The 19,797-nt window shown below is 41.3% G+C and overlaps 1 protein-coding gene and 1 long non-coding RNA gene across 2 annotated transcripts; both read left to right on the top strand.

The window, feature by feature from the left end:
• Positions 1 to 822: 822 nt before the first annotated feature.
• Positions 823 to 13,059, top strand: LOC119745209 (deleted in malignant brain tumors 1 protein-like). Its single transcript, XM_038221430.1, is given in 22 exon segments — positions 823 to 841; positions 932 to 1,243; positions 1,499 to 1,804; positions 2,112 to 2,213; positions 2,364 to 2,504; positions 2,626 to 2,987; positions 3,584 to 3,923; positions 4,181 to 4,486; positions 4,797 to 4,898; positions 5,311 to 5,538; positions 6,298 to 6,609; positions 6,859 to 7,164; positions 7,993 to 8,337; positions 8,966 to 9,283; positions 10,117 to 10,254; positions 10,344 to 10,478; positions 10,865 to 10,999; positions 11,379 to 11,513; positions 11,603 to 11,737; positions 12,138 to 12,272; positions 12,795 to 12,908; positions 12,911 to 13,059. Coding segments are annotated over 22 exon segments (4,575 nt in total).
• An 848-nt stretch (positions 13,060 to 13,907) lies between these two features.
• LOC119746410 lies at positions 13,908 to 17,460 on the top strand. Its single transcript, XR_005273739.1, has 3 exons — positions 13,908 to 14,400; positions 14,689 to 14,787; positions 15,410 to 17,460. It is a non-coding gene; the product is annotated as an uncharacterized LOC119746410 (long non-coding RNA).
• The last annotated feature ends 2,337 nt before the right edge of the window (positions 17,461 to 19,797 follow it).

Genomic DNA, 19,797 nt, shown 5'->3' with positions numbered 1-19,797 from the left:
TAGTGAATGGCAGCACCATCTATGAAGGCAGAGTAGAGATGTTCGTCGATGGTTCCTGGGCAACGTTTTGCGGATACTCTTGGTACAGGGATGAGGCTCAAGTTATCTGCAGACAGCTTGGCTATGGAAATGTCATTCGTGCCACTAATTACGCTGCATATGGTCAGGGTGTTGGTAATATTGTAAATGTGTACTGCTATGGCAGGGAGAGCTCGATTCTCGACTGCACGTTTTCTCCCGTATCCTCCTGCCCCCATTATAAAGATGCTGGTGTTAAATGTTCAGGTAAGGCAAACTTGTTCGTCCATTCACGGCCAAACTTATTATGAAAAAAAGTTCAAGAGAAATCATTTTATCCAACACATCCCATCCATCAATAAAGTGAAAATATTCGTATTCTCAAGTTGCATTGAAATTGATGACTTCAATATTAGCGATCCAGAAGATTTAAATGAAGATTAATCCTTTGGCAAAGTGGCATTTTTTGGATGTACTGTCCGTTGCTCTTCAACAAGATCGATTGGATTTCTCCGATTTTTATTCAGATTTTAGCCATAAAAACGACTTTTGCTATTCTTTATGAGTGTCTATACACGCCTCTGACAAGGGTTTATTTTGTTTTGTTTGGGGGATTGGTGTGCGCGCTATCATTACACCCATGCGAGTAGACTGGTACCAGGTCCGTGGATTATCTATACTGATAGAGGCGAGAGCCAGCCTACCCCACGAGAACTGAGTGATTGTCAGGCCGAAAAAAATAATCGAAATTTTTAAAACAAACTCCATAACTAAAGCCTGGCCTATTTTTAGCTTTCTGCTCAGATGTCTGTGACTGGTGTCTGTGCGTTTAAAACATTCAGGTACTTTATAATGGCTTCATATCAAAGAACGTTTAATTTCTAGGTTTTTATTTTATTGTTTTTATACCTAGGCCCCGATACAATTCGTGTCGTTAATGGAGGCTCTTCTTACGAGGGTCGAGTTGAGGTTCTCTACCAAGGCGAGTGGGGGACAGTCTGCGATGATGGATGGGGCCTTAATGATGCTAATGTGGTCTGTCGCATGCTTGGTTACCCTTCTGCATCCAATGCTTGGGGCAGCGCCCACTTCGGTGAAGGATCAGGTCCGATCATGCTGGACGATGTGAACTGCCAAGGGAATGAATCAAGCCTAGCTGAATGCCAACATCGTGGCTGGTTTAGTCATGACTGTTGGCATGGGGAGGACGCTGGAGTTACTTGTGGTAAGTGGCTGGACAAGGTCTGGAACCAAAACATTGTCTAGCTACAAAAATTATTCAACATAATGGGTAAACGACAACATTTGGGTTACACTTTTATACATGTGTAAAACAACTGTCAAGTTATTATTATTTATGTCTTTCCTGCGGTAAAATGGCTACACAACTCATGAGTAAAATCTGGCACAACATCGATTTCGTCAGGTGTCTTGCTTACAAATCCGTTTTCCTGTTTATTGAATATCGACTTTTTCTTAGAGAGAGGGATACGATTAGTGAATGGCGACACCATCTATGAAGGCATAGTGGAGGTGATTGTTGACGGTGTCTGGGGAACAGTGTGCAACCAGGGCTGGGGTTATGATGACGCCGATGTGGCCTGCAGACAGCTCGGCTATGGACCGGTCCGGAGTATCCCGACTGACCGTAGATATGGTCTAGGTGTTGGTCCTATCCACTTTAAAAATGTCTACTGCAATGGTTGGGAAAGCTCGTTTTTCGACTGTCCAACCTCTGATCCTGAAGGTTGCTACCACCTCAACGATGCCTGTTTGATATGCCAAGGTAATATACCGTTACATATCCTCTGAAATGTGCTGCAAAAGTAATGAAGCATAGGACGATCAGTTGCAGGTATAGTGCAACCGTCACAGTGTAAAGCAACATCGGGTTTAAGGAATCACTTGCTCACAGCTTGTCCTCATAGACACCTCTGAATATGTGGTCAAGTCGTAATAGTGAAGGCCTATTGTTCCCATCTAAGTGCGGTAACTTACACTGGGTGTATAACCTAAATGGTCATGAATGCCTTAGAAATAAGAAAACGAATAAAACTGTTGACGTTTGTTTCATTTTCTTTACCACATAAAAGCTCCTTACCCTAATACTGACAGTCCTGTCGACAACACCACTGAACCATCCTACGGCTGCAGTTCATATGAGTGGAGATGCTACAACAACGGTCAATGTATTCAAGACTATCAACGATGCAACGGATACTCAGACTGCTACTATGGCGAAGATGAATACAAATGTTACGGTAAATATTCATTACAACAAAATGTTGAATAAGGGACACGACACATCTTTGCCACTGTCTTTTCAAACACACTTTTTTTTGCAGACTACACGACTGAACCATCCTACACCGGCTGTAGAGCATATGAGTGGAGATGCTACAACAACGGTCACTGTATTCAAGACTATCAACGATGCAACGGATACTCTGACTGCTACTATGGCGAGGATGAATACAACTGTTACGGTATTACTGCTCACATCTGCAGACATTTTATTGCTACACAAACTGTCTTACCTGAAACATTACAACGATTAGCTTAATGCGCCGTATTTGAATCCATTTCTGTGATTCATCATATTTATAGGAAACACCGTTGCTCCCACTATAGACGTTAATCCGCCCTCAAACATGGTACGACTAGTGAATGGCAGCACCATCTATGAAGGCAGAGTAGAGATGTTCGTCGATGGTTCCTGGGCAACGTTTTGCGGATACTCTTGGTACAGGGATGAGGCTCAAGTTATCTGCAGACAGCTTGGCTATGAAAATGTCATTCGTGCCACTAATTACGCTGCATATGGTCAGGGTGTTGGTAATATTGTAAATGTGTACTGCTATGGCAGGGAGAGCTCGATTCTCGACTGCACGTTTTCTCCCGTATCCTCCTGCCCCCATTATAAAGATGCTGGTGTTAAATGTTCAGGTAAGGCAAACTTGTTCGTCCAATCACGGCCAAACTTATTATGAAAAAAAGGTTCAAGAGAAATCATTTTATCCAACACATCCCATCCATCAATAATGTGAAAATATTCGTATTCTCAAGTTGCATTGAAATTGATGACTTCAATATTAGCGATCCAGAAGATTTAAATGAAGATTAATCCTTTGGCAAAGTGGCATTTTATGGATGTACTGTCCGTTGCTCTTCAACAAGATCGATTTGATTTCTCCGATTTCCATTCAGATGTTAGCAAACAAAAAACACTTTTGCTATTCTTTATGAGTGTCTATACACACCTCTGGCAAGGGTTTATTTTGTTTTGTTTGGGGGATTTGTGTGCGCGCTATCAATACACCCATGCGAGTAGACTGGTTCCAGGTCCGGGCATTATCTATACTGACAGAGGCGAGAGCCAGCCTACCCCGCGAGAACTGAGTGATTGTCAGACCGAAAAAATAATCGAAATTTTTAAAACAAACTCCATAACTAAAGCCTGGCCTATTTTTAGCTTTCTGCTCAGATGTATGTGACTGGTGTCTGTGCGTTTAAAACATTCAGGTACTTTATAATGGCTTCATGTCAAAGAACGTTTAATTTCTAGGTTTTTATTTTATTGTTTTTATACCTAGGCCCCGATACAATTCGTGTCGTTAATGGAGGCTCTTCTTACGAGGGTCGAGTTGAGGTTCTCTACCAAGGCGAGTGGGGTACAGTCTGCGATGATGGATGGGGCCTTAATGATGCTAATGTGGTCTGTCGCATGCTTGGTTACCCTTCTGCATCCAATGCTTGGGGCAGCGCCCACTTCGGCCAAGGATCAGGTCCGATCATGCTGGACGATGTGAACTGCCAAGGGAATGAATCAAGCCTAGCTGAATGCCAACATCGTGGCTGGTTTAGTCATGACTGTTGGCATGGGGAGGACGCTGGAGTTACTTGTGGTAAGTGGCTGGACAAGGTCTGGAACCAAAACATTGTCTAGCTACAAGAATTATTCAACATAATGGGTAAACGACAACATTTGAATTACACTTTTATACATGTATAAAACTACTGTCTAAGTATTATCATTTATGTCTTTCCTGCGGTAAAATGGCTACAAAACTCATGGGTAAAACCTGGCACAACATCGATTGCGTCACGTGTACCTTCCTTACAACTCCGTTTTCTTGTTTATTGAATATCGACTTTTTCTTAGAGAGAGGGATACGATTAGTGAATGGCGACACCATCTATGAAGGCATAGTGGAGGTGATTGTTGACGGTGTCTGGGGAACAGTGTGCAACCAGGGCTGGGGTTATGATGACGCCGATGTGGCCTGCAGACAGCTCGGCTATGGACCGGTCCAGAGTATCCCGACTGACCGTAGATATGGTCTAGGTGTTGGTCCTATCCACTTTAAAAATGTCTACTGCAATGGTTGGGAAAGCTCATTTTTTGACTGTCCAACCTCTGATCCTGAAGGTTGTTACCACCTCAACGATGCCTGTTTGATATGCCAAGGTAATATACCGTTACATATCCTGAGCTCTGAAATGTGCTGCAAAAGTAATGAAGCATAGGACGATCAGTTGCAGGTATAGTGGCACCGTCACTGTGTAAAGCAACATCGGGTTTAAGGAATCACTTGGCCACAGCTTGTCCTCATAGACACTTGTGAATATGTGGTCAAGTCGTAAGTGAAGGCCTATTGTTCCCATCTAAGTGCGGTAACTTACACTGGGTGTATAACCTAGATGGTCATGAATGCCTTAGAAATAAGAAAACGAATAAAACTGTTGACATTTGTTTCATTTTCTTTGCCACATAAAAGCTCCTTACCCTAATACTGACAGTCCTGTCGACAACACCACTGAACCATCCTACGGCTGCAGTTCATATGAGTGGAGATGCTACAACAACGGTCAATGTATTCAAGACTATCAACGATGCAACGGATACTCAGACTGCTACTATGGCGAAGATGAATACAAATGTTACGGTAAATATTCATTACAACAAAATGTTGAATAAGGGACACGACACATCTTTGCCACTGTCTTTTCAAACACACTTTTTTGTGCAGACTACACCACTGAACCATCCTACACCGGCTGCAGTTCATATGAGTGGCGATGCTACAACAGCGGTCACTGTATTCAAGACTATCAACGATGCAACGGATACTCTGACTGCTACTACGGCGAAGATGAATACAACTGTTACGGTATTACTGCTCACATCTGCAGACATTTTATTGCTACACAAACTGACTTACCTTAAACATTACAACGATTAGCTTAATGCGCCGTATTTGAATCCATTTCTTTGATTCATCATATTTATAGGAAAAACCGTTGCTCCCACTGTAGACGTTAATCCGCCCTCAAACATGGTACGATTAGTGAATGGCAGCACCATCTATGAAGGCAGAGTAGAGATGTTCGTCGATGGTTCCTGGGCAACGTTTTGCGGATACTCTTGGTACAGGGATGAGGCTCAAGTTATCTGCAGACAGCTTGGCTATGAAAATGTCATTAGTGCCACTAATTACGCTGCATATGGTCAGGGTGTTGGTAATATTGTAAATGTGTACTGCTATGGCAGGGAGAGCTCGATTCTCGACTGCACGTTTTCTCCCGTATCCTTCTGCCCCCATTATAAAGATGCTGGTGTTAAATGTTCAGGTAAGGCAAATTTGTTCGTCCAATTACGGCCAAACTTATTATGAAAAAAAGTTCAAGAGAAATCATTTTATCCAACACATCCCATCCATCAATAAAGTGAAAATATTCGTATTCTCAAGTTGCATTGAAATTGATGACTTTAATTTTAGCGATCCAGAAGATTTAAATGAAGATTAATCCTTTGGCAAAGTGGCATTTTATGGATGTACTGTCCGTTGCTCTTCAACAAGATCGATTTGATTTCTCCGATTTCCATTCAGATTTTAACAAAAAAATCGACTTTTGCTATTCTTTATGAGTGTCTATTAACGCCTCTGAAAGGGTTTATCTTGTTTTGTTTGGGGCATTTGTGTGCGTACTATCTGGACACCAATGCAAGTAGACTGGTTCCAGGTCCGTTCATAATCTATAGTGGTAGACGCGAGAGCCAGCCTACCCTGCGAGAACTGAGAGATTGTCAGGCCGAAAAAAATAATCGAAATTTGTAAAACAAACTTCATTACTAAAGCCTGGCCTATTTTTAGCTTTCTGCTCAGATGTCTGTGACTGGTGTCTGTGCGTTTAAAACATTCGGGTACTTTATAGTGGCTTCATATCAAAGAACGTTTTTTTTTTTCTAGGTTGTTATTTTATTGTTTTTATACCTAGGCCCCGATACACTTCGTGTCGTTAATGGAGGCTCTTCTTACGAGGGTCGAGTTGAGGTTCTCTACCAAGGCGAGTGGGGTACAGTCTGCGATGATGGATGGGGCCTTAATGATGCTAATGTGGTCTGTCGCATGCTTGGTTACCCTTCTGCATCCAATGCTTGGGGCAGCGCCCACTTCGGTGAAGGATCAGGTCCGATCATGCTGGACGATGTGAACTGCCAAGGGAATGAATCAAGCCTAGCTGAATGCCAACATCGTGGCTGGTTTAGTCATGACTGTTGGCATGGGGAGGACGCTGGAGTTACTTGTGGTAAGTGGCTGGACAAGGTCTGGAACCAAAACATTGTCTAGCTACAAAAATTATTCAACATAATGGGTAAACGACAACATTTGGGTTACACTTTTATACATGTGTAAAACAACTGTCTCAATGTTATCATTTATGATTTTTTCCAGCGGTAAAATGGCTACACAGCTCATGAGTTAAATCTGGCACAACAATTGTGTACCTTCCTTACAACTCCGTTTTCTTGTTTATTGAATATCGACTTTTTCTTAGAGAGAGGGATACGATTAGTGAATGGCGACACCATCTATGAAGGCATAGTGGAGGTGATTGTTGACGGTGTCTGGGGAACAGTGTGCAACCAGGGCTGGGGTTATGATGACGCCGATGTGGCCTGCAGACAGCTCGGCTATGGACCGGTCCGGAGTATCCCGACTGACCGTAGATATGGTCTAGGTGTTGGTCCTATCCACTTTAAAAATGTCTACTGCAATGGTTGGGAAAGCTCGTTTTTTGACTGTCCAACCTCTGATCCTGAAGGTTGCTACCACCTCAACGATGCCTGTTTGATATGCCAAGGTAATATACCGTTATATATCCTCTGAAATGTGCTGCAAAAGTAATGAAGCATAGGGCGATCAGTTGCAGGTATAGTGGCACCGTCACAGTGTAAAGCAACAACGGGTTTAAGGAATCACTTGCTCACAGCTTGTCTTCATAGACACTTGTGAATATGTGGTCAAGTCGTAAGTGAAGGCCTATTGTTCCATTCTAATTGCGGTAACTTACACCGGGTGTATAACCTATTTGGTCATGAATACCTTATATATAGAAATAAGAAAACGAATAAAACTGTTGACATTTGTTCCATTTTCTTTACCACATAAAAGCTCCTTACTCTAATACTGACAGTCCTGTCGACAACACCACTGAACCATCCTACGGCTGCAGTTCATATGAGTGGAGATGCTACAACAACGGTCAATGTATTCAAGACTATCAACGATGCAACGGATACTCAGACTGCTACTATGGCGAAGATGAATACAAATGTTACGGTAAATATTCATTACGAAAAAAAATGTTGATGAAGGGACGCAACACATCTTTGCAACTGTCTTTTAAAACACACTTTTCATTTACAGACTACACCACTGAACCATCCTACGGCTGCAGTTCATATGAGTGGAGATGCTACAACAACGGTCAATGTATTCAAGACTATCAACGATGCAACGGATACTCTGACTGCTACTATGGCGAAGATGAATACAACTGTTACGGTAAATAATCAGCTCTGCAGATACGTGTATTTTATTGTAGTGACAAAACGCACTTTCAATCATTAATTTGACTTAATTTGTAGTACATAACTCAATCCATTTATGTCATTCACCATATTCATAGGAAACACTGTTGCGCCCACTGTAGACGTCAATCTACCCTCCTCCGTGATAAGATTAGTGAATGGCAGCACCATCTATGAAGGCAGAGTAGAGGTGTTTGTCAACGGTTCCTGGGGAACGGCTTGCAGCCATTCGTGGGACATGAACGAGGCCCAAGTCATCTGCAGACAGCTTGGCTATGGACCAGCCATTAGTGCCCCGCGTGACGCTACCTATGGCCCGGGTGTTGGTCCTATTCACCTTGTACACGTCTACTGCAACGGTTCGGAAAGTTCGATTCTCGACTGCACATCCTATTACTCTGAACACTGCTACCACAGTGAAGATGCCGGTGTTGAATGTACAGGTAATGCAAACTTAATCGTCCAATCACCGCCGAAATTTATATACAAATTGGCCAAGAAACTTTTTCCAACAAATTGCACTTTCCACCCGAAAAGATGTATACCTGTCATATTCTCGAGTTGCTTTGAAATTGAGGACTTCAATATTAACGATTCGCAGGATTTAATTGAAGATAAGTGTTTTTCTCAAACTTGCGTTTTATAGATGCACTGTCCGTTGCTCGTCAATAAAATCAAATTAATTTAGGCGTCTGCAACACTCTGGAACAGAAAAGGCTTTTGTTGTCGTTGTTGTTGTTCGTGATGTTGGTGGTGTTGTTGTTTTTGCTTACTAAACCGGTCCGCCATGGTTCCCAGTCCGTATATTTATCGATACTGATGGGGAGAAAGCCAGTCTACCGAGCGAGAAGTTTATCATTGTTGAGTGTGGACTTGCATTCAATGCGCTGTTGGTCAATTTGAACCGTGTTTGAACTGACAATAATGTGACATCTCAGACACAGTAATGAAACTGATGTCTGAGTTTGTGTTACAACTTAAACCAAATTGAAGCACTTTACAGTGAGTTTATATCAAATGTCCTTTTTTTTAATTCCTAATACACGAACATTTCATTTTCTGTTACTTTAGCTCCATTAACAGTTCGTCTCGTTAATGGAGGCTCTTCGAACGAGGGTCGAGTTGAAGTTTTCTACCAAGGCCAGTGGGGTACAGTCTGTGATGATAATTGGGGCATTAATGACGCTCATGTCGTCTGTCGCATGCTTGGTTATCCTTCTGCATACCAGGCGTGGAGCAACGCTCACTTCGGTCAAGGATCAGGTCCGATCATGCTTGACAATGTTAACTGCCAAGGAAATGAACCTGACATAGCTGATTGCTATCATGCTGGCTGGTTTAGTCATAACTGTGGACATTATGAGGACGCAGGAGTTACTTGTAACAGTGGTAAGTTTATTGTCGCAACATATAAAATAAACTTGACATTTGAACATTGGCCTCAACAGGGCGCCCTGTAATGGTGAGGCAGGAAAGTAAAATGAACATGTAAAAATCAAGGTGAAAACACAAACTCATGCAAATTTAAAGATCAAATATCTGTGCTATTTTCCAACTACCTTTTTAGAGAAATGTTTACACGTTTCCTGAATTGTAAAGCTTAATCATTTGACTTCACTTCCCGTACATTACCATACACCAGAACCACCCTAGTGCGGCTGCAGATGATTATGGTGATGCCCAAAACATAAAAATCTAGCGATCCCTTTTATTTTTGAAGCAAATATTTCCGGGTTGTATTTTTGGGTCACCCTGTATATTCCCAACAACCAGAGTTTCTTAAGGATGACACATAACATATCTTAGCTTAAATGTACATCTCATTGACTTTAAACCACACTTTTAAATTCCAGACTACACCACTGAACCATCCTACGGCTGCAGTTCATATAAGTGGCAATGCTACTACAGCGGCCAGTGTATTCAAGACTGCAACAAAACAGTTTTAAGAAAGCTGTAACATACTTCAAGTTTTGTAAATACGTGTACTCACTGACTTTTCGATTGTAGGCTACACCACTGAACCATCCTACGGCTGCAGTTCATATGAGTGGAGATGCTACTACAACGGCCAGTGTATTCAATACTACCAAAGATGCAACGGATACTCAGACTGCTACTATGGCGAAGATGAATACGACTGTTATGGTAAGGTTTTTAGAAAGTTGTAACATACTCCAAGTTTTGTAAATACATGCATCTCACTGACTTTTCGATTGTAGGCTACACCACTGAACCATCCTACGGCTGCAGTTCATATGAGTGGCAGTGCTACTACAACGGCCAGTGTATTCAATACTACCAAAGATGCAACGGATACTCAGACTGCAACTTTGGCGAAGATGAATACGACTGTTATGGTAAATGTCTGCAACAAAACAGATTTTAGAAAGTTGTAACATACTCCAAGTTTTGTAAATACGTGTACTCACTGACTTTTCGATTGTAGGCTACACCACTGAACCATCCTACGGCTGCAGTTCATATGAGTGGCAATGCTACAACGGCCAATGTATTCAAGACTACCAACGATGCAACGGCTACTCAGACTGCTACTATGGCGAAGATGAATACAACTGTCAAGGTGAATATGCACAAGGGAAATAGTTACTGGATGTAAGAGACACGCCACTTCATAAGGCTGGTTAATAAAAACTAATTTAAAAGTAGTTTCCCGATCGTCCGGCCTTTTTCAAAAATCGAAGGGGGAGGGTGCTTTTTTCTCTCAAGATTTCGGATTTTTCAAGAGGGACAAGGGGTGCTTCCCCCCCCCCCTTGCCTCCCCTGAAAAGAAAAAAAAAGACGAGGTGCAAAGTCATATTGCGGTCAATTTAATGCACATTTACTAACATGTAATCGATAATAATAGGGGTCAGAGGGGTTATGGTAAATATCTGCAACAAAACAGTTTTTAGAAAGTTGTAACATAAGTTTTGTAAATACGTGTACTCACTGACTTTTCGATTGTAGGCTACACCACTGAACCATCCTACGGCTGCAGTTCATATGAGTGGCAATGCTACAACGGCCAATGTATTCAAGACTACCAACGATGCAACGGCTACTCAGACTGCTACTATGGCGAAGATGAATACAACTGTCAAGGTGAATATGCACAAGGGAAATAGTTACTGGATGTAAGAGACACGCCACTTCATAAGGCTGGTTAATAAAACCTAAAGCAGTTTCCCGATCGTCCGGCCTTTTTGAAAAATCGAAGGGGGAGGGTGCTTTTTTCTCTCAAGATTTCGGATTTTTCAAGAGGGACAAGGGGTGCTTCCCCCCCCCCTTGCCTCCCCTGAAAAGAAAAAAAAAGACGAGGTGCAAAAGTCATATTGCGGTCAATTTAATGCACATTTACTAACATGTAATCGATAATAATAGGGGTCAGAGGGGTTATGGTAAATATCTGCAACAAAACAGTTTTAGAAAGTTGTAACATAAGTTTTGTAAATACGTGTACTCACTGACTTTTCGATTGTAGGGTACACCACTGAACCATCGTACGGCTGCAGTTCATATGAGTGGCAATGCTACAACGGCCAATGTATTCAAGACTACCAACAATGCAACGGCTACTCAGACTGCTACTATGGCGAAGATGAATACGACTGTTATGGTAAATATCTGCAACAAAACAGTTTTTAGAAAGTTGTAACATACTCCAATTTTTGTAAATACGTGTACTCACTGACTTTTCGATTGTAGGCTACACCACTGAACCATCCTACGGCTGCAGTTCATATGAGTGGCAATGCTACAACGGCCAATGTATTCAAGACTACCAACGATGCAACGGCTACTCAGACTGCTACTATGGCGAAGATGAATACAACTGTCAAGGTGAATATGCACAAGGGAAATAGTTACTGGATGTAAGAGACACGCCACTTCATAAGGCTGGTTAATAAAAACTAATTTAAAAGTAGTTTCCCGATCGTCCGGCCTTTTTCAAAAATCGAAGGGGGAGGGTGCTTTTTTCTCTCAAGATTTCGGATTTTTCAAGAGGGACAAGGGGTGCTTCACCCCCCCCCCCCCCTTGCCTCCCCCGAAAAGAAAAAAAGGAAAAAAGACGAGGTGCGAAGTCATATTGCGGTCAATTTAATGCACATTTACTAACATGTAATCGATAATAATAGGGGTCAGAGGGGTTGGTAAATATCTGCAACAAAACAGTTTTTAGAAAGTTGTAACATACTCCAAGTTTTGTAAATACGTGTACTCACTGACTTTTCGATTGTAGGCTACACCACTGAACCATCGTACGGCTGCAGTTCATATGAGTGGCAATGCTACAACGGCCAATGTATTCAAGACTACCAACGATGCAACGGCTACTCAGACTGCTACTATGGCGAAGATGAATACGACTGTCAAGGTGAATATGCACAAGGGAAATAGTTACTGGATGTAACAGACACGCCACTTCATAAGGCCGGTTAATAAAAACTAAAGTAGTTTCTCGATCGTCCGGCCTTTTTCAAAACCGAAGGGGGGGGGCTTTTTTTTCCCTCAAGATTGCGGATTTTTCAAGAGGGACAAGGGGTGCCCCCCCCCCCTCCCTTGCCTCCCCGAAAAGAACAAAAGAAAAAAAGACGAGGTGCGGAGTCAAATTGCAGTCGATTTAATGCACATTTACCAACATATAATCGATAATAATAGGTGTCAGAGCCAGTCTACCAAGCAGTCTTAATTATTGGCGAGTTTGGAGCGTTCATGCGCTGTTCACCGTGTTTGAACTGACATTGTGACATCTCATAATCTCATAGACGCAGTTATGTAACTGATATGTCTGAGTGTGTGTTTCACCTTGAACTACTAGAGCACGTTACAAGTGAGTTTATATAAAAACTCTATTTTAATTCCCAATCCACGAGCATTTCATTTTCTGTTACTTTAGCTCCATTAACAGTTCGTCTCGTTAATGGAGGCTATTCGAACGAGGGTCGAGTTGAAGTTTTCTATCAAGGCCATTGGGGTACAGTCTGTGATGATAATTGGGGCATTAATGACCTCATGTCGTCTGTCGCATGCTTGGTTACCCTTCTGCATACCAGGCGTGGGGCAACGCTTACTTCGGTCAAGGATCAGGTCCGATCATGCTTGACAACGTATACTTCCAGGGATATGAATCTAGCATAGATGAATGCAATCATGCTGGCTAGTTTAATCATAACTGCGGGCATAATGCGGACGCCGGAGTTCTTGGAACATATTAAATGAAGTTGAAAATGAACAGACAAGTAGAAATCAATGTTCTTGATTTTCTAACTTGCCCCTACGTGCCGCCGCTATGTTGCCTTGCATTCCGATTACAGATTTTCACCAAATTAACTATGAAAAACTCTGACAAGTTTGAAGATTAAAGTTTCCAACAACTGTTTAGAGAACGCCTACACGTGTGCTGAATTGTAAAGCTTAATCATTTTGTATTTCATACTTTCCAAAACTCCCATACATTACCAAAACATTTCTATTTTTTCCCATAATTTTCATGGCGAACCTGTGTCGTACATCAACTACACGGAGACATCAAAAATAGTCTTACAATATTCATGTAACGCATGGTTGTATTTTGTTTTGATTTGGGGTGATTTCCAGACACGTTCCGCTGTTCTAACGGTGACGAGATCCCCATGAGGTATACATGTGACCGCATCATCGACTGCCTCTATGGCGAAGATGAGTGGCAGAACTGCAACGGTAAAACAATTTGTTCCTCTTTGACCTACTCAAGCTTTTGTGTGGATCTTCATGCTTAACTTATTCTAAGAGACACTGCCAAAAGAAAATCATGAGATGAGGTCGAAGCTAGTCGAATTATGCTTTGCATCTCTTAGGTAATGCATCTGACTTGGCCCTAGGTAATGTATTCAGAAAAGGAATAAATTCCCACATGGGTCAGCGAAAACCATGATGATACATTGTATATGATTCCTATATTAAGTCTTGCAAGTGGGACCTCTAATGATATTAATGCTGTGTACCACACCACCACCACCACCACAACAACAACAACAAAAACCAGCAGTCCAGCCACAGCTACCATAACCGCCACAACCACACACACACCACAACCTGCAAAGCACAAGTTCAACCACTGAACCACCACAACCACCACTGAATCTCTGCACCACAACCGCCACAGCAACAGCTACAACCGTGATCAACAACATCATCAACAACAACGATATCAACAACAACAACAACCAGCACCGTGAACCACCACGGCCACCATAACCGCCACAACCACCACACACCACAACCTGCAAACCACAACAAACCACTGAACCACCAGGACCACCATAATCTCTGCACCACAACCACCGCAGCAACAGCAACACCGTGAGCAACAGCAACATCATCAACAACAACCAGCACAACCACCACGGCCACCATAAGCGCCACAACCACCACACACCACAACCTGCAAACCACAACAAACCACTGAACCACCAGGACCACCAGAATCTCTGCACCACAACCACCACAGCAACAGCAACACCGTGAGCAACAGCAACAAAATCATCAACAACAACGACGACAACAAGAACAACAAAACAACCGAGCCCGGTTGGGCATAGTTATTCACATTGAAACAAAGACGTTAGAACTAACAAAGAGGCTCGGTAGTTCCAAAAAGCCATGTTTGTTTGAGCGCAAGGGGGCGTTCTAACGTCTGGACATTTTGATATGCAGCCGTACATTCAATTTCTGCTAAGTATTATATTTCTTGCTATAACAAAAGAAAATTACCAATTGTGTATAAATTCGTATTTGATATACATTCCTAGATAATGAAGTCAAAAGGGACAACAGTGAGTCATATCCGCGACGGGAGAAGGTTTTGCCGAAGGAGAAAAATGATGAGCAAGACCCGTAGACGTATCAAGGTGAGCTATTTCTTGCTTCTGGTAGCAACATATAGGGCACTGTGGCGCAAAATGGACAGGCTCACCAAACACTATTATAGTTCTGGCGTCACATTTTCAAAACTTGTCGAACCGAAGCGAGGCAAGATAACTGAAATTTACCTTAGCTAAATCATAACCCCATAGAATAAATTCGATGAATCACCATCTGCTACAAAAAAAATAGTCTTGACTTTTAATGTGTAGTATTGAGTTTCTTTGTGACATTTTGAAACTCAATTAGGCACACGTAAGAAAAACGTTTTATCTCCGATGAAAACCAGTAGCTCGCATTGTGTTACCTCACCAACACCAGCAACAAACTACGTTTGCCACATACCAGATTGTACAAAATATCATCAATCAAGCATGTCCGGGTCTTTTTTTAAATAAAAAATTAATGGCTCCTTTTGCGGTTGCACCATGTGACAAAATAATGTCGTACTTAAAATATACTATTTCATAGCTTTTTTTACTCGCCGGGAACAAAAAAAACTGGGTGTTTTTTCAAAAGAGGAAACATCTTAAAACACCAAATACGTTTGCATGCTTATCCACTTGCTACTCAATTATAAGTTCATCTTAAATGTTTGATTTGTTGCAGGAATCAGCCGTCGTTTCGGACTTATACCAGACATGGAATCGACGGTACACCGCATTCTAATGTCCATTTGAAATTTCTTAGAATTAGTTTGGAATTTAAGTTTCATTTTGTTCCTATTTTCGGTTCCGTTTTTGCTTCGTTCCTTTTAACCTTTTTTCCAAGTTTGAGTTAATCACGAATATTAATGATTCAAATTTTGTGGTTTCAATTTCATTATTTTTGGGCAATTCCACGGAGAAGCGGATACGGCTGAAAAGTGGATAATTTATTAAATCTTTGGAACTGCAAGCATCACAATCTCGAATGTGTTATCAAATACAAGGAGACAAAAAAATACCTTTCGTTTACGTTATTTGCCAGTGAGATTTAAAATGATTACCCATGTTTTTGGTAAAAAACAAACATTGTTATTGGCTTTTAGTTTGAGCAAAATTACGGATTTTTGGCAGCTTGTATTAACATGCAGCACACATGTGTTATTGTGATTTTTTTTTAAGGCAGAGTAAAGGTTCTTATTGTTTGCCAAAAGAGCTATTTTGTTTAATAAATGTTACTTATTATGTTTTTACTTAAATCAAAGATGGGCGGACAAACCGTAACGTATAACGAGCTGTGCCGTAACCACTGTAATTACAGAAATACTATATTTTATTTCAGATGTATCCCATAGGAAGCTTTCTATTCAAAGACATGCATTTTTTATCCCTGTCTTTTTCTGTAACGTAACTCACCAAGTTACATGTCTCATTACAACTCACCAAACTTGCTCCGCATGGCTGTGTTATAAGTCCTGGTGAGATGTATTCATGGTAGGCATACATGTTGACATAGGAGCCTAAAGAGCGTTGCTTCATCTCTTAAACTAACGAAACTCACCGTGGAATTGACCATCTTGTTCCTATTTTCATTTTCGTTTTTGTTCCTTTAAGCTTCTTTGTTCCAAATTCGAGTTAACCAAGAATATTTACTAATTTGAATTCTGAAGAAATGACGCCCACAAATATGGGAAAGATGGTACAATAAAGGACATGTCTTTACCAAAGCCCATCTTAGGAAAAGAGTTTGCACTGAACGGAACCCTTTGTTATATAACCATCGGGCTGTCAAAACAAGAATCAAGTCAAGTATAACAGTAATGCTCTATAATCCTCTGTTCCCAAACCTCGCTCCGAATCAGCCAATAATATAAACATCTGGGGAGACTATTAAGAAATGCTAGAATTGAATACAAAAATATATTCCGTCTTTTCGAAATTGATAAAGTCATGAAAATAATTCCATCCAAAAATAAGATTAAACAACAGATAATACCGATCCTTTTATGAGAAAAACATAGTTTAAGTTCTGGACTAAAATATGCACTTAGATATGGCCTATATCATTATGTCAAAAGCTTCAACTATAAAAGACAGCCGTTTATAGCGAAACAAATAAACTGTAAACTGCAAAAACTGCAGTGTTAAATTTACACTATTGGTATCTATATAGGACCATCTGGTGTTAAATCTTACTGGTGTTGTCCTATATAGATACCGAATGGTGTTAAATTAACACTACAGTTTTTTTAGTGTACACCGTCTGAGGGTCTTGTTGAACATTGGCAATCTTAGACATGTGCGACCGATGTATGGTTCAGTCGTGTCATAACTCACAGCCTTATTCTTGAATAAGCGATCTCCCCGGGGTAAAATCTATGACACCTAATGTTTTTTGTTTTTTTTAATTGGTTCACAAAATAATGCCTTGCTGCACAAATTGCAATTGATTCCCTGGTCGTTTAGAGGCAAAACAAACGTGAGGGATTCCATAATTCCAGCCCAAAATACCGTTAGAAATAACATCACAACATCGTAGAAGAGCTTGAACTGAGCAGCGATTTGGATAAACTAAAAAAATCCGAAAAGCAAAGCTCATAAAGAAATACAAGGACACGGTTTGCGACGTATTTCCCCTTTATTTCAGGCAAGTTTATGTTCATAATTTGTTGTTGTTTTCGTTTCGTTTTCTCCATTATGAAAGAAATTCTCTAATTTTTTTCCTTTGGTAAAATAAAAAGGATTAGATAAAAGTGCAATTCCTTTTTGTCTGAGTGTTTTTTGTTTTAATGTGCGTTTGTCTTCCTTCTGATAGCTTTTCCTGTATTGGTTAAATTACTTGTTGCAGATATAACCTAATTCTGACAATCATCAGGAAATTGAATAGTCTTAACCCTAAAGGGGCCGGGGGCGGAATCCGCCCCCCCCCCAACATTTTCCGCGATAGCCTCTAAAACCCGAGCTGTTATGACTTTTTAGCCTCGAGCTTTGCGCATCTTTTGATACCAAAAACATAAAAATCGGACCACGGGTTGGCACGTAGCGAAAAATTTTCCGGTGCTACGCGCCGTCAAAACTGAATTTTCGCATATACGTTGTGTACACCGAGCAGAAATGCCATTCATACATATGAATAATTAATTAGCCATAATTCCAAAACCCTTTGACCTATAGTCATGAAATTTCTTGGGCATGTTTAGGAAGAGTTGCTCTATGCATGTGCTGAGTTTCCAAATTTTTCGTCACTCGATGGCCGAGATCTTAGGGGGGCGGAATCCGCCCCCCCCCCCGGCTGAGAGATGGTCAAAATAACCCGGCCCCTTTAGGGTTAACCCATGCGTCAAGCACTCTGAAAAGAAGTAATTTTAACCAAATAAGGAATTGACCGTGGCCACATACAATGGAAAACATAACTGTGGCAGATGACGCCCCCCCCCCCCCATCTTTGGGCTGCAAAAAAATAGGAAATTAATGCAGAAACAAACGCCACATGCCAGTACCCCGAGTGAAAGTTGGATTGCTTGTTTATTGCTACATTATACATGTTATGCATAAACATACAATATATACGTCTTAATTGGTCGCTACAAAAGTTCCTATATAGAGAATTAAACATTTAAAATGCAGGCACGGATCCAGGGAGGTAACCCCCCCCCCCCTCTCTGACAGGAAAAAAACTAATAACAATAATAATAATTAGCTATGTACGCCTGTCTTGGACAGAGAGGCGTAGCCAGTATAGGGGTAAGGGGGGGGGGGGTATTTGAACACTTGTGCGATAGTGTACATGATAGTCGGATTTGAACAGCGCCCCCGTTTGAACATGGTACCACCCCACCCCCACCTCACCCCACCCCCAACTTTTTGATTTCACGGCGGCCAACTGTGCGTAGAGTCATTGAGCCGCCCCTGCAACACCTTAAAAACATGTAAAATCTCGGTGATCATAAAAAAGGACATTACCAACTTCACTTAAAATTTATATTACTTGAGTTTAAACAAAAACACTGGTGTTTACAATTCCCATTTTAAATATCTTCCTGCAGCGTTATCAAAAGAGCGGTTTGATCGCTTGGTCCGTCCCTCGAGTGATCTTGAAGAATAGCAGGATGAGATTCGTCTGCAGTTATTGCAGGAGTTCGTGTCAATGTCCGCTGTTAACGAACACTCGATTATTTAGCTAGAGGGATGTTTCAAAGTGCATGAAGTGAACTTGTTGAATAAAATCGGGATTTTTGACCGAAATACTATATTTTTTTGACCGAAAAGGTATTTATGTATGGGAATAAATATGTGCTCGGTCGGTATTAATCACTCTGTTTAAGATCGCTAAGAGTCTGTTTGCTGATAATTACCCTCGCCTTCGGCTCGGGTAATTATCAGCACCCAGACTCTCAGCGGTCTTAAACAGAGTGATTAAAACCTCTCGAGCACACATTATTTTATTCCCTTAGTAAATTCTCCATTTTGTTCCACAAGAGGGCGCCATGCCGGATAAAGGAAAACTTCATTTGTGTGGGGGGGCAGGCCACGGACGTACTTATGCACACGAACCGTTTCCGCTTGGTTACAGCACTTAAGTTCAGGTAAGTAGTTTACTTTGTTTCATTTTATTGGAAATAACCTAGTGTCTAGTTGGTTTAGGGAACATGAGTTCGCCCATGGAGTTTTAATCAGGCCAAAGTCATGAAAGTGGTTCGCCCAACAGGAGTACGACGGACAGTGTACAGTGTCACTGTGTAGCTTACCGGTGCGTGAAGTTCCTAAGAATGGATACGTGTGTGTGATGTACCTGGTATGCTGCCCTATCATTTTTGGACTTTAAACAAAATCCAGGGAAAGGATGTAGTATCCGGAGGGACGCCACTTCTTTGGTTGTGTATCCAAGTCTATGGAGAGTTGAGTGCATTTTCAGAGTATTTTGAATACAATATTGGAAATGTTTTCACCCCCAGATTCATGTCTTTTCAACATTTTGTAATGAATGATTGACCTTCACTGAGATATGTGATATGTGATGAAAAATAGTGGCGTCAGATATATCGCGGTCTAAAGGTACCTTAACCTGAGAAG

This window comes from Patiria miniata, unplaced genomic scaffold (assembly GCF_015706575.1).
Source record: "Patiria miniata isolate m_02_andy unplaced genomic scaffold, ASM1570657v1 HiC_scaffold_7, whole genome shotgun sequence".
In the NCBI taxonomy this organism is placed as follows: Eukaryota; Metazoa; Echinodermata; class Asteroidea; order Valvatida; family Asterinidae; genus Patiria; species Patiria miniata.
This window is presented reverse-complemented; position numbering and strand designations above follow the sequence as displayed.